The sequence below is a fragment of the Diachasma alloeum genome, unplaced genomic scaffold (genome assembly GCF_001412515.2).
Source record: "Diachasma alloeum isolate Michigan unplaced genomic scaffold, Dall2.0 Dall_scaffold_00494, whole genome shotgun sequence".
NCBI classification, from domain to species: domain Eukaryota; kingdom Metazoa; phylum Arthropoda; class Insecta; order Hymenoptera; family Braconidae; genus Diachasma; species Diachasma alloeum.
The window spans coordinates 782,335-797,909 of NW_021680627.1; the positions used below are offsets into that span (position 1 = coordinate 782,335).

At 33.8% G+C, this 15,575-nt stretch overlaps 3 protein-coding genes across 7 annotated transcripts in view; 2 read left to right on the top strand and 1 right to left on the bottom strand.

Annotated features, from left to right (window-relative positions):
* LOC107042618 (serine-rich adhesin for platelets) overlaps positions 1–7,609 on the top strand; it is a 9,283-nt gene extending 1,674 nt beyond the window's left edge. Inside the window, exons 2-5 of the mRNA XM_015263735.2 lie at positions 460–707; positions 807–2,634; positions 2,777–2,915; positions 4,265–7,609. Of these exons, the coding sequence (XP_015119221.1) occupies positions 460–707; positions 807–2,634; positions 2,777–2,915; positions 4,265–6,980 (4,931 nt within the window). The 3' untranslated portion in view covers positions 6,981–7,609. The remainder of the gene's footprint in view (positions 1–459; positions 708–806; positions 2,635–2,776; positions 2,916–4,264) is intronic.
* A 67-nt stretch (positions 7,610–7,676) lies between these two features.
* LOC107042619 lies at positions 7,677–11,983 on the top strand. 4 transcript variants are annotated; one of them, XM_015263738.2, is made up of 5 exons: positions 8,381–8,462; positions 8,584–8,593; positions 8,834–9,039; positions 9,141–11,259; positions 11,346–11,983. In XM_015263738.2, the coding sequence occupies exons 3-5, from the start codon at positions 8,840–8,842 to the stop codon at positions 11,526–11,528; spliced, it is 2,502 nt and encodes an 833-aa protein (XP_015119224.1). In that variant the 5' UTR covers positions 8,381–8,462; positions 8,584–8,593; positions 8,834–8,839; the 3' UTR covers positions 11,529–11,983. The 4 variants fall into 4 exon arrangements, with proteins under 4 accessions (XP_015119225.1, XP_015119223.1, XP_015119224.1 ...); XM_015263736.2 differs by having other exon boundaries at positions 8,385–8,462; positions 8,540–8,593; XM_015263739.2 differs by lacking the exons at positions 8,381–8,462; positions 8,584–8,593 and adding an exon at positions 7,677–7,853.
* Positions 11,898–14,661, bottom strand: LOC107042620 (protein king tubby). 2 transcript variants are annotated; one of them, XM_015263742.2, is made up of 7 exons: positions 14,615–14,661; positions 14,370–14,438; positions 14,044–14,257; positions 13,713–13,921; positions 13,105–13,618; positions 12,867–13,019; positions 11,898–12,772 (listed from the first exon to the last, which is right to left on the bottom strand). In XM_015263742.2, exons 2-7 carry the CDS (start codon positions 14,409–14,411, stop codon positions 12,639–12,641), a joined length of 1,266 nt encoding a protein of 421 aa, XP_015119228.1. In that variant the 5' UTR covers positions 14,412–14,438; positions 14,615–14,661; the 3' UTR covers positions 11,898–12,638. The 2 variants fall into 2 exon arrangements, with proteins under 2 accessions (XP_015119228.1, XP_015119226.1); XM_015263740.2 differs by lacking the exon at positions 14,615–14,661 and having other exon boundaries at positions 14,370–14,608.
* Positions 14,662–15,575: the final 914 nt, after the last annotated feature.

A 15,575-nucleotide genomic window follows, 5' to 3' on the forward strand; every position in this document is an offset into this window, starting at 1 on the left:
GGGGGGGGGGGGGGCGATTCTAACTTTTAGTCAGTCAATAATTTCCGTCTTTAAAAAAAAAGTTTATCAACTATTGAATGAAACTGTTAAACTATTGTTTTGCATTTTCATGTCAATTTTATAGGGTCTATAGTAGAGAGCCTTTCAATGATTAAGTTAATGCCAAAGATGAATACAATGAAAGGGAATTTTTCAATAAGCAAAGTCAAGCAATTGATATATTTTGTACATGGAAAATATGTGAATAGTATTGTAGGCAATCTATCCACAATAATATGTGATATGTAGCTGAATAAATGATTGTTGGCAACTGAGCATCACGTCTCACGTCCGGTTGAGTCACTCGTCTCTCCATATAAAATACCATACGCTGTAGTGGAGGGCATATATAGCACATTGACAGAGCTATATCAATCGATAAACTTGAATTATTCATTTCATGTTGTTTTTTTTTTTCAGGCCCATCACCAGATTTCAGCACACATACTCCAGTGTTATTGCAAGTATTTCATGCGCGAAGTAAAAGAGAAATTATTGATACAAAGATCAATACTTTTGAACATGCAGATGTCCTTACTATTGGTTTAAAAATTGATGGAATTCAACGCACCCTCGATCTTTGGCTCAACACAGATTTAATTCCCGTAGGATATAAACAAAGAACACAATACAAGGGGAATTATACAATTGAAATACCTCATAGAGTTGTGAGCATTTTGTATTTTTAATAGTAGATATGTATATGATCAACTATTTAATCGCTAATTGCAATAATAGTAATAATATATTTGGAATTATTTGGATAGGAGATATGTCACTATCAAGGAATTATCCGTAATATGAAAGATTCTTGGGTAGCAGTTTCAACATGCCGTGGTCTGCGAGGTGTCATTTATGATGGGAAAAATATGCATTACATTCATCCGAATGAAGAGTCTCTTGATAGTATTCATTATCTGTATAAAGATAGTCATTTAATATCAAATACAAGTTGTGGTTATAAAGGATCCACCACCACCACATCATCATCATCATCACACAATACAATAATATCGAACGACGGTGAAAAGTGGTGGAGGAGGAGGACGACTAGAGGAAGGAGTAAAAGAGCTGCTGATGAAGTAATTCGTGGTCCATATAATGCAAACCGTCAGTCTCGTTATGTTGAGCTTGTCCTCGTGATCGATAAAACTGAATATATAGCATTGGGTGAAAATCTTCATAAAGTTCATCATCATTGCAAAGATATAGCAAATATAATAAATGCATTGTATACACCATTGAATATATTTGTTGCCCTAGTGGGAGTTGAAGTTTGGACCGACAGTGATGCAATAACATTGTCTTCTAAGGGTGATACAACATTGGCAAATTTTTTGCGTTATCGACGGGAAATGCTTGTCAAAGAAATACCAAATGATAATGCTCAATTATTGACGCGTATTCATTTTGAAGATGGAGTTGTGGGCAAAGCACTGAAAGGTCCAATCTGCACATATGAATTTTCCGGTGGAGTTTCCATGGATCATTCGACTGTCATTGGTCTGGTAGCAGCAACAGTAGCACACGAAATGGGACATAATTTTGGTATGGAACATGATTCAGCTGACTGCACTTGTCCAGAGGATCGTTGTATAATGGCATCATCAAGTGGATCAACTGGGCCAATTCATTGGTCCTCCTGCTCGTTAGAGTATTTAGCATTGGCCTTTGAACATGGAATGGATTATTGTCTTCGTAATAAGCCCAAAAAACTTTTTGACAGTCCAATATGTGGCAATGGTTTTGTTGAATCTGGGGAACAATGTGACTGCGGTCTCAAAGATAATTGTGACAATCCATGTTGTAATTCGTTAACCTGTATGCTCCATCCGAATGCAAGTTGTGCAACTGGTGAGTGCTGTGATTTAAAAACATGTAAACCAAAAAATGCCGGAACAGAGTGTAGAACGGCTGAACATGAGTGTGATTTGCCCGAGTATTGTACAGGGCAGAGTGAATATTGTCCAAATGATGTATATAAAATTGATGGTGAAGTGTGTAATATGGGTAAAGCATTCTGCTATCAGGGCTCATGTAGAACACATAATGATCAATGTAAACTTCTCTGGGGTCCAAGTGGGCATTCATCTGCTGCACCCTGTTATGAAATGAATAACAAAGGCTCGAAACATGGCAATTGCGGATATAATCGGCTAGATTCAAGTTACATAAAGTGTGAAAATGAAAATATATTATGTGGAATGTTGCATTGTCAACATTTGAATGAAAGACTTGAATTTGGTATGGAATCAGTTGCCATTCTCAGCCATTCTTTTTTAAATCATGGAGTCAAAATGATAGCATGCAGATCGGCTATTGTCGATCTTGGATTAAATGAAGTTGATCCTGGCTTAGCACCTGATGGTGCTAAATGTGCACCTGGAAAAATGTGTGTCAATCAAAAGTGTATGCCCATTGCTAATCTCAGAGCAACAATTAATGGAGGTTCTGCCTGTTTGAAAGATTGTGGTGGCAATGGTGTATGCAATAGTCTTGGTCACTGCCATTGCAATAAAGGCTTTCGTCCACCTGATTGTTTTCAACCAGGTTTTGGTGGTTCTGACGACAGTGGTCCAGCAGAAGATCCCAATGGTAATTTTTTTTTTTCTAATTCTTCCTTCCTTTTATTAATATTTTATTTTATTGATCGAACAACAATACAAATTCAATAATATCTCTTTTATTATTATTATTATTATTATTATTATTATTATTTTTCTTTCTTCATTTTCAGCTCGAAATGATTTTGTTACTGCTCTCTACATTATCTTCTTGGGTATTGTTCCAACTGCTGCTCTCATTTCTCTAGCCATCTGGTATAAACGAAATAATTTCACTGGTTCAACTTGGAAAAAGGACTCATCAATATCAACGTATGTATCTAGTATCAAGCGTTTCAATTTCAAGTTTACCGAAAAAAACAACAACTCAAACAAGACATCATCATTCATGAAATGTCAAAGAAATTTCGTCCTACCAAAAGCATCTCGTCTCAAAAAAAATGAATTGTCAAAAGAATTTGCAATAAGTGATCAATTGTTAAAAGATAAAATTGAAATAACAAAAAAAAGTCTTGTCAGTACGACAAATCTCCAAGTTATTAGTTGTAGTAGAAATTTAAAAATGGAAAATTCTCCAAATGCTGATGCTAATATTTCAAAAGGAAATACTCAAAATATCAATTTACAAAATTATTATAATGATGAAACAACAACAAGAGTGGGAAAAACAACTAAATATTCACAAGAATTAACTATGAATTGCAAAGAATTGAAAATTAATAAAGCGGATCAATGGAATTTTCAACAACTCTATGAAAATCCCTCATGCAGTACTTCAAGTACTTTGGCACCAATTGATTCTGTTGATAATGTAGGCTTTGAAAAATTAACTGAGAGATCTGAAAGAGTATTTGTGATTGCACCGAAAGTTGCACATGCTCAGAGCCATATATATAATGAAAAATTACCCTTTTATCATAAAAAACCACCGCCGCCACCACCGATGTAGTAATTGAAAGAAAAAAAAACAAAAAACAAAAAATTTTATCGTACACTATTGATGCAACATTCGAATAACAAACAAAAAAGGGAGAAATACAATTTTTAATTATAAAAGCAATGATAAGAAGGAACAAATTGAAAACTGCCAACAAAGACAGTTGGCTAACAATTATTAAAACTTATTTAATGCATGTTTTTGTTGCATGAATGTACCTGAACTGAGTGGCGAGATCTATCAAAGGGAAAAGTAAATGACTTTTCATAATGATAAAACATTTTAATGTCGCATGCGAAATTTTTACAGTAATGACAAGTAGTATACTACAGTAATAATAAATTTTTCTTATTATTATGATTTTGAAAAAAATTTTATATCTTCAAAATAAATATATTAGAGTGAAATAAAGAAATAAATAAATAAATATGAATAAATACAATTTGCAAACATCTTTTCTTTTCTTCATATTTTTTACAATAATATATCTATCATGCAAGCTTTTGGCAGCTACTAATTTTCCTCTCCATTACTAACTTTAATTTTCCCTTTGAGAGTCCATATTGCCCTCAGCATGTCGCAAAATATACTATATATCCAATTTGATTGTTTATATAATAACAAGTTGAATATAGGAATTAATGGAGTATCGGAAATTTGAAAAGTTGGTATGTAAATGAGCTTCAATGATGAAGGGAAAAAAATTAATGTCTTCAAATTACAGAAATGAACGAGGTTTCACCATTAGAACAATTGATCGGCCTATTATTGAAACAATAGATGCCAAGTTAAATGAGGATCCAGCATGCACAAGTCTCTTGCCAAAAACGGAGAATAATGAAAGATTCAACAATAACATGTTTGGACAATTCAAGGGCTTTACACTGAGTCCTTTACCAGCTGTTATTAATATGACACAAAGTTCAGCAATAATTTCATCAACTTCTCCATTAGCCACAAAGACTAGTGAAAAAAAAAAATCATCACTTGACAGGGATAATAATACTCCTCAAAGTGCCTTGATGTTGCAGTCTATGAGCACAAATAATTTACAACTAAATGGCGAGTCAGAAAATGGAAAACTATTGGAAGAACCACCAGCACTGCCACCATTAAATCCTGGATGCACAGCAAAACCTTTAATCAGTAGCCCGATATTGGCAGGAACAACTTGTACATCATTAGAACTTGTTCAAAGCAAAATACCATCACGCCCAGCTCCTGGAATTCCAGCAGCAAAAGCAATTTCTGAAGATGTCAAGATTAGTGGTCGCTACAATAATAACAGCACTAATTCAACATTAATTTCACTTAATGTTGTTGGTGAACGTATACAAAGAAAGATGGAAAAAGATAAGGAGCGAGATAGAGAAAAATTGACAACATTAAATAAGATTGCATCTATATTAAAACCTGGAAACGGCCTGAAAATTAATGAAAATTCTACAGTAAAATCTCATGAAGCAAATACTTTGCCTCATAATCAACATCATAAAGCTAATAAAATTATTGATAAGGAAATATTGCGCAAGCTTGAAATATCAAATCCAATTCTTCAGAATGAAATAACAATTACAGCGCCAGTCATACCTCTTGTTTCGAAATCATCATCATCATCATCATCGTCGTCGTCGTCGTCGTCGTCGTCGTCGTCGTCGTCGTCGGTAAATGTTAATGACAATAATGATGAAAAGAAAAATACTGTGACTAGAGCCCAATCAATGAAGAATTCAAATGTTATGTCAAAGCCAATGATACAAACATTTGGATCCATGCGTTACCAAAATTCAAAAAATTCCAGTAAAAGGCCCACAAGTATTGCAGTTAGTATGCGGCCAACATTGCCACCACCCCCAGTGCCACCAATTTTACTATCATCGACTACAAGTACTTTTTTAAATGATGAAAATTTGAAAATACCAGGATTACCAGGCTATCAAAATCCTCCCATCATTAAGATGGATGAAAAAAAAAAACAATTGTCCGCTGACAGCGCCTATGACGACTGTATGAATTTGATACAAGAGTCATCGCTTAATGGAATTACTGAAGAATTATCATTGAATGATAATATATATGCTGTTATTGAAGAACCTAATGGAATAACAAAAACAGATGATGATTGTAAAGCCGATAATGAATATAAAGTTCCATCTAGTTCGAAAATTATTGAGACTGATGGTAAAATTAGTGACAAGTGTAGCAGTTCAGCAACAGAGAATGAAACGAATATGGGTCTCTTATCGGAAATTGTATCAGAAATATCAAATAGAAATTTCAATTCAATATATTCGGCATCGTCATCTAGATTAGTAGGACAAAAACAAAATAAGGATGAAGACGAGCAGATTAAAGGAACATCGGGATCCAATAGTTCACTTGTAACTTATACCAATGCTAATGACCATAAAGCATCATCAGCGAGTATATATTCCAATTCGATATCAAGTAAATTTAATTCAGCTGCATCTGAAACAAGTTCAGGATATCTCCTACCATCTGCTGTAAATGTACCAAATAATTCATTAATTAATGCTGCCGAGAACACTAGTGTCAATGTTGAGCCAAATGATAGTATCAATATCAATAAAAAACTGGCCATTAATTCTTCAGACTCACCTGTGGTTGATGATAATAATATGCAACAAGTTGTTGAAATTTCTTCATCTACCAAAGATAATAATATTTTAATCAATTCACCAAATAAACCAATGTCCTTTTTTAATGCAAAGCCAAGAATTTCAAGCCGACCAGTAACACTTGACTGTCCTACTAAAAAATTATTGTCAGAAAATGATAAAACTGTGAATGGCTCGAATCAAAGTTGTTCAATTATGAAAGGAACAAGAGGATTGACTGGATCATTATCAGAGTCGTTGTCGAGCAGTACATTTAGTGAGAATAAATGTTGCCATAAGAATTTCAATAGTAATCCTGCTTACAAGAGGCCAGACCTCATTTCCAGTTGTTCTACACCTACAACACTTAATTCAAGGACAACCCCATCACCAGATATCGTAGCAGTTACGGTTAATAATTCTAAAATAATCAACACGTCTTTACAAACAGCAGCATCATCTAATTCAAATTATCAATTGAATATAACGAAAAATGTTGACAAATCAATAGTTCCGATAAAGTTGTCTGGAGGTAAATCAATTACCTCTCAAATGCCAAAAACACAACTAACTTCAGTTCCAACATCATCATCATTATCATCATCATCATCATTAAAAAGACAAGAAATTAATAATTTGAAAACCAAATCCAATGTAGTTCGAGATTTGGCATCAAGTAAATCTACTGTTGCCTCGCTGCAAATGAAATTTGAACAAAATAAGACTGCAACGACCAACCCAAAGAACAGTATTTCCTTAAAGAAATCAGTTTCTGGTAAAAACATTGGTAATTCTATGAATTACAGTAAAGGAAAGAAGTGAGACAAGGGAAATGTCTATTCAATATATTCTCACATAGACTCTAGTCTGAATTACTATTAACTCACTAATATTGTACCATATAAATATCAAATATAGTGCACTATGTTTTATTCATCTTCTTTTTCAATCAATAAGACTTCATTTTTTACTAATAAAAAAAAATATCAAGATCACTCTTATTATTAATATATTTAAAAAGAGTCGTTTTTCAATTTTACTTTCTTTTCCTTTGAAACGCGAAAAAATTTTTGCTTCTATTCTTGAGAATTATGTACTGATATAATGTATATAAGCTGCGAAATAGGAAATACGTTGTTACACTCATAAATAAACAAGAAATTGCACAACAAATTTTCATAATAATCAGTGTTACAAAATTTTACGGAGCGAATCCATAGGTTTTTACCATACATTAAAGTAAAAAAAAAATGCTTTTTACTGCAAGTGTAAAGCCTATCTATGATAATTTCTATATTGATGAGAAAATTTGAGGGAAATGGACTTGGATCTTGTTGATTAATGTCCATCGTCCTTTCTTTTCTTTTCCTTTAATATTTATGCATTTCGATGTAATACATGTAGAGATGATTCATGACAATTGTGGAATAATAAACTTTATTAATTTTGTATCTTATTCTTATCTATGTACATACTATAACTGAAGAGTATAAGAAAAAAATCCACCATTCATTACGTTTCCGATCAGCCAATTCCTACAGAAATGTCCCTTAAGCTTCTCGCGTAATAATAGCACTGTCTTCGAGTCCTCTTCAGGTTTATCCCCCTCCCCTGCCTTTTAATTTGCTGTAACTTATAACATGAAGAATGTAGAGATATCCCTCTATAAGGAGAATCGACGAGTAATGCAAAGACGTATGTACATATGCTTTTAGTCTAGTTTAAATTTATCTGGCAGTGGATACTCCCACTTCATGTAATTCCCAGTTGTATCTGTGTCGCTCATTTGATCCGTGAGCTGAAGGGTTTGCATTACATTTTATTTTAGCTTGGGATTTTTCTTTTACTGGCTCGATGCTTTTTAACCTGCTGAATCTGAATATCGACGCGTATTTTATATGAAAAAAAAAAATCGCCGTTGAAGTTTAATTTCCAATTGTTTATTAATACTTTATTAATAAGAAAAAAAATGACAGGAATTCGACTTGGTGACCTCGCTATTTCGATTGTGTGGGTGGGTGGAGTAAAAAAAAAACAGAATCCAGTGAATAATTTTCTCCAAAAATCCCACGTTTAATACCCCCATAGGAGTCGTGCGACTTCGGGCAAAAACGGCAAAAACCGAAGACTATTTCTCTTCACCCCACAATCGTATTTGTGGCAGCAACTTACGATTGTTAGAAACACGCCTTCACAAGACCAATTCTCTTAAAAATAAGTCTGTTGCTCACTCACGGTGTGTTCTTCCATTGAAAATTTCACACAGCCGTTTAATCTGCACAGACGGTCCGCGTACAACACAATGTAACGGAACGTTTTTTTTCCTAACAATATATACCTAATAATGTTTATATTTACCTCTTTATCCTCGTCTAATAAAGTGTTAATTATTTTTCATTGACTCATTTCTAATTCATTGCTGTAGACGTGCCTTGGTAATAATAACAATAATAATAATAATAATAATAATAATAATAATAAGACGGCAATTTCTATTCCAATAGTAGAGAATATAAAGGAGTTGAAAAGTGATTTACATAATTAGCTGTGATAATTGGTTGTATGTTAAATATACATATATATGATATACATTATCATAGACTCTCAATATTGGAAACAAGTTGTTGTCCAAGAGTTTGTTAGTATGTGATTAATAATTCCAAGGGATACTTCAGTGACAGATGTCAGAAACTTGGAATGCTGTGGTTAAGGCGCACGGAGAGGAAGAGGAGGAAGAGGAGGAGGACGAGGAGGAGGAATCAAAGTCAAATGAAGAATGTGACAAGGATCAAGCCTTAACATCAATAACTTATAGTAGTACATTTTTGAATGATGACATTATTGACATATCCAGGCTTGATTTGGAAGATGAAGAAACTTGGTGAGTTGAACACAGAGTTGATGACAATTATATTATATATATGTATGAGAAAGCTTATAGATTATATTTATTGAAGAAATTGAAATGATTTTTGTTTGTAGGCTTTTACAAAGCAATAAAAGTGAGTTATCATGTTGTGATCTTCGTAGTTGGCTCAGAAGAGATTTCCACGAAGGCTGTACAAAGCCAAATAATAATATTACAAATGACAATACTGAGCTTGGATTATCAATCGACACTAGGACATTTACACGATGTAAGAAAAAAATGGCCAAACTGAACTTTGATTGTATAAAAGAAACAACATTACCTGGAGTTATTTATAATGATAGTGAATCATCATTGAAGAAAATGAAAATCAATTGGAAGGAAGAGGAAACAAGAAATGAAGACTCCATTCCTGCAATGTTGAGGCAATCATTAACAGGCATAATATTACCATCCAGCGTTAATGCTCAAGAAAGCTTGGAAGCTTTTCTGGATATGTCACAATCAAAATGCATAGACTCGTTCATTAATATGGCTGAGCCTGAATTTAACGATAGTCTTATGAATATATCTCGTCCTTCTTTCTTGCAAACAACAATGTCAAACCACTCAATGCACTCAATTTGTGGAATGACTAATATTGAAATGGCAGATTCTCAAATTCTTACGGATTCCATGATGCAAACTAGTATGTTTAATGAAATGGATGGTGATATTGTAAACGTTAATTTATCCCAAACTATTGATAAAAATTGGCTAGATTCATCAGCAGCTGCTACTGTATTGAAAGATATTTCTGCCAATGATGGTGATAAGACATTCACTCCAATTGATTTTCAGAGGGAAATTTCAAATATCGATAATCAACATCAACATTTATGTTCAATTAATAAAACATTTAATAGGCTGCCATCATCAGATAGTTCAAATTTGAGTAGAACAATTACAGATTCTGAGAAGAGTTGGACTTGTTTAAATACAATCGAACAAGCAAAAAATTTCAATAAAACTTTTTCTTCAAATAGTTCATTTTCGAAAATTTCACTAAATTCAACATTCAAAACACCTGGATATGATGATGAGATAAAAAATAACATTATTGAGCAGGAGGATGAAATGTCATCGAATACAACATATGTTGCTGCTACTGCTAATGATGAAGTGACTTTTCCATTTACGCAATATACAGAGGAACCAACAACAATAGCGCAAAATAATGAACCCACATCGCTTGATGTAACATATTCCAAGAGAGATGTTATCATGTTGAATGAATCTATTAATAATATTATAAAATTGTCACCATCGACAGAAGATGAAATCTATCAAGGTCAAAATGATGGTATGCCTGTGAATCGTTATCAAACGTATCGAAAATCTACAGCAATTAATAAAATTGATTCTGTGAATAAGTTGGCCAATCCTATTGGTAAAATTCCATTAAATTATGATGAAAATTATCGGGGAAAGTCGATGGAAATATTGGATAAGTTGAGTAGTAAAACACTTGATTCTCAGCAGATTTATACGAAATTAAATGGGCCAAAGTCTTTGTCTCGTTTACCTCAAACTCTTCAAAAATCTAATCCCAATCTGCGATCGCATAATTCTACTTTTGCAAAAGGTAAAACAACAACAACAACAACAACAACAAAAATAACTCGCCAATCAAAATTTGGTTTTCAATCTATTGGAAGGGGAATAATGAAAAATGGCCAGCCAATAGTGTCTAATCGATTAACTAATTTGGCTAAAGTACAGGGAGCAGAATTTGATAAAACGCATACTAGAAACTCAAATGAAAGCATTGAGAGTACATTAAGCACTTACAGTGGTCCAGATTTTGACGATGGCTTGAGTACATGTTCAGACGGTAGCCATCACTTGAATTGTGAAAAAAGTACAAATTCTGCTGAGCAACTTTATAAAATCGTTGGAATGCAGGAGGAGAAATTGAGTCAGGAGTCAACACCAAAAGCAGATAGGAAAATTTTGGACAATACATGGATCGCCAGTGGTACAGATCTTCCATCACCAATTCTTAAGAATAATGAGATATTAGACAATCAAGTGACTTGTTCAGATAATCTTGATACGGTCATTCAAACGAGTTCACCTCTCATTAGTCCTGGTGAATCTCTACAAACTTTTCCTCAAAATCAAGCGAACCATATAGCTGACGACGAGAAAATAATGAAAATGGATAAAAGTCTTCCGTTGAATAAATTATCGGTAAATTATGATTTTCATTTTTTTTTGTATTCTTTTGTAGCATACATCTCCCGTAATAGTCAAATATAATTTATTCATTTTTATAGTCTGTGTTCAAGCCAGCCCCGAATCATGAAAATAAGACTGATGGTGTTCGTTTACCTGTAAGCCGTTCATCCAATCTACCAAGTGGAATACCTCGGCCAGCATCGCGAATTCCGGCACCTAGATTCTCAAGAACTAATGCACAAGTGAAAAGTCAAAATAATATAAAGAAGGGCCTTTTTTGACAAAAAAAATTGCTGAATTGCTCGAGTTGCTTTACAACTTTTTCATTTAATAAATTAAATTTTTATATAAATGCGTTTTTTTTTTTTTTTTTTTTTTTTAAGAGTCTGAGGCCTTCTCCATAAATGGACAATATGAACAGATAAGAATTATGATTAAATACATATCAGAGAAAATTTTATAAATTAATTGCGACTGTAGATATAAACGTGCAAAAATCCGTTCATGGAAAAAACGGATGGAGACAAAATGAGAATATAGTTAAGAAAAAGGCCTTGATTTATTCCAACTACCGCTGTGCCTTCTAATGATTAAAATGAAAATGATATTGTTAGGTTAAACTTAAGGTTTTTATATTATTGCGACATGTATTGTTTTTTCTTCTCGACAACAAGTTATTTTTTATTCAATTCATTAATGTTGATACAATAAAACTGCCGATATTGAAAATTATGAATTACACTTGCGTATTTTTTGTGTTTCGTTTTTATTTTACAATTTTCTATTGAAAAAGTTTATTTAGTGAATCAATTAAATACAACTTATATTTATACGCTTACTTAGACGTGGATGATGAATAAATGTGGAAAAAATATAATGACTAATCAAGTAAGTGAATTGTAAAATTTTTAATGACCCTGCTGAAATTATAAATGAAATGAGAAGAAAAACACAGTTCTGGTGGGTGTAAAATATTACAAGTTGAAAAAGTAACAAATAATTGCCGTGATTTATTTCTATATAGACATAATACTGTATTGTTGGTGTGTATTCGTATCTAGATTATATGAACAATTTGGGAAAAAAGTACATTAATGTATGGTGAGTTATTGAGAAAGTCACACTTCGAGATCAATACTAAAGGAAATTACATCGTTATTGAATGAAAATTAATTTCTAATGTATCATTGAACGAAAATCCGATATAATAACATGAGTGATGAGGGCTGAAAAAAAAAAACCCATTGAAATAGTTCCTCCAGTTGCCATGATGACTTGAACACAAGACGTGCCATTTATGTAGCCCAATTGCATATTATTTTCTCCAATTTCCTTTTCACCTCATTAATAACTCATTTTGTAAATTGAATTGTTATTGTACACATTGAAATTCATTCGCAAGCAAGTTTGCCATCAAAACTACTCAGAGCAATAGCAAAGGCTTGAAGAGCACAAAGAGGAAATCGATAATCCATGGTGAAAACATCCTCTGCTACGCGGCCAAACTGCATAACAACGTAGTCAGCTGCGGAAGAATTATTTGATTTTTAAATATTATATATGTTTGTGATATTTACAAGCGAGGATAATGCATATTCGAGTCAAATGTAATTACTTACTGTCACTATCGTGAACAACTTGAAAATTTTTGACAGACGCTTGTGTAACACGACCATGGAAATTGAGGACGTAAGATTGAGTATCATCATTCCATACAGGTGTTTTGTTGTGTAGTTCAATCAAATTATCCATATTTTTCATTTTCCAGCATTCTGGAAAAGGACAACAATTATTGACAAGAGCGGAAAAAAAAATGTCAATTATTATTATTATTATTATTATCATTGTTATAATTACCAAGTAATGTTTCAGATTCATCCCGTGGACAAATGGGTATTCTTTGTTGATCAGCGGTCATTCCAGGTATAATAACCGTCATTTTGCGAGGTCCTTTGAATCCAAGTACATTGGTATCATAAACCACAGCGGCCAATTCTTGACGTGGAGTTGATCGATCATCTCGTTTATTTTGTTTCATCAGAGAGTAACCGCTATCATAAATTGTAAATTGAGTGCCCAAAAGATTGGAACGTAATTTGCCAACATAAGAATCAGCGCCACGAGATAAATCAGTTGGATCAGTTGATATCAAGTAATTACTTGTTGTACTTTTTTTTCGTTTTCTTCCGGCGAGCAGGAAGATTTTTTTTCCATAATCACGTTCTAGATGCAGAAAATAGGTTGGATAGAGACCACGATCCATTCCCTTTCTATCACGAGTAATTCGACATTTGAAATGCATTTTTTTATTAGCTGGTTGAACAACAAAATGCTCAATATTTCCTTCAACATTGCCCTCCAATTCGGGACTCTGATTAATAAAAAAGTAGAATTCATAATTATCAATGAATGGCGGATAATGTTTGGATATATAAATGAAACATAATGAAACATAATCGACTCACATTGGACTGAATTTCTCGATTGACAATAATGGTATCAGAACCATCAAAAGGTGCTACTGGCAGGGGGGAATGTAATTGATAAGAGAGAGACTCGTGCGGTGCTGTTAATCGTGTGTCTAAAGGTGATGATTCCTCATCAACACAATCTCCCATTGTTGCCATACCATCGTCGAAGATATCTCCATCGCCATTTAATTCACCATCAAATCCTATATATTAATAATCAACTCAATAATTAAATGACTGTGAGTATTTAAAGTAAAAAAAATAATATAGTCAAATAATGATTTCCAAGATGTGGATCGCGATTGAAGCAATGCTCTACTAATACCTGCCATATTTTTTTCTTTTAATACTATTGGGTTATTTTGACTGACTGATGAAAGATTGTGTAATTGCTGGCCATCGCATGTCTGAGATTGTTTCATGGGAGTTAGCCACTTGGTAGAATGAGTTTTATGAGCAGAAGATATATTTGATGCTTGTACCATTCCTCCAGCTCCACTTTGCCGTTTTTGTTTCATTTTTTCAGCCAGAAGTTGACGCTAAAAGAAGCAAACAAATTAACAATAAAACGAATTAGCTATATATTTATTATATATTTATTTTATTAATTTTCATTATATTATTACGTAAGGAAAAAATTCAATGCCTCACCTGTTGTTCCAATTTTTGCAATCTCAAATCTAAGGAAGTCATAATTGCGTTTGTTGATTAATTATGAACCTGTAAGAGTGAGTCCAAGAATAAAAACTATAAAATATGGTGCGGTTTAAATTTGTTCCTTGTCAAAGCAATTTAACGCATTAAGTTTGTTTATATCAAAGAAGGGCCGTTGCCGAGGGTACCGAGGTAACCTTAAGGACCAGCCTGCATGGCTAGTAACTATTTTTTCAACATACATATATTACTGTCGGCCTGACGAGTCCGTTCCCTTCGTTTTCTGAGGTGGATTAGCCAAAGTGGGGGTAGCTACGAAGGGAACGGACTCGTCAGTTGGCCTATATACACGACGCAGAAAGCAGCGAGCATGATACGCGGGGGGGGGGGTCGTTTGCATGAGTGTATGTATGTATATATATACAATTCAAGAGAAGGGAAACATTCCGTTTTGAACACGTTCTAGGGAAAATGGCGACAGCCGGCGCGAAAGGCGGTGCAGGCGGTGGAACAGATATGGACACGGAAATTTGTGGACACATTCGCGCGAATGGGCAGATTCTGATGAGGCGGTTAATCATGCAATAATCAGTTGAAATTCATGACAAAGAATGATTTTATCAATAAATCAGACTTTATTTTATTACATATTGTGAAACCAAGACGTCCAAAAAAGTGGAACGTCAAATTTCGACATTGCGCAACTTTCCGCGCACATTCATCATGGCGGCCGGCCACTGGCAAAGGATGGAGGTTTTGGCGATCGTCGCGAATTTTCAGTGGGAAAAGGGATAAAACCGGAAAAATACTTATTAATCGTGCAATAATCAGTTAATATTGAGTGCCGGGAATGATTTTATCAAGAAATCAGACTTTATTAGTGCGTATTATTAAGCCCAGACATGTAAAAAGTGCAATGCTAAATTTCGCCATTGCGCATGATTGCGCAACTCCTCCGCGTACATTCATCATGGCGGCTGGCCACGGGCAGAGTATGGAGGTTTTGGCGTTCGTCCGCGCATTTTCGGTGAGAAAGGGGATTAAATCGGGGAAATAATTATTAATCGTGCAATAATCAGTTGATCTTGATGGCAGGCAGTGATTTTATCAAAAAATGAGACGGTTACTGCATATTATGGAGCCTAAACCTCTAAAAAAAGTGCAATGCCAAATTTCGCTATTGCGCAACTCCTCCGCGCACAT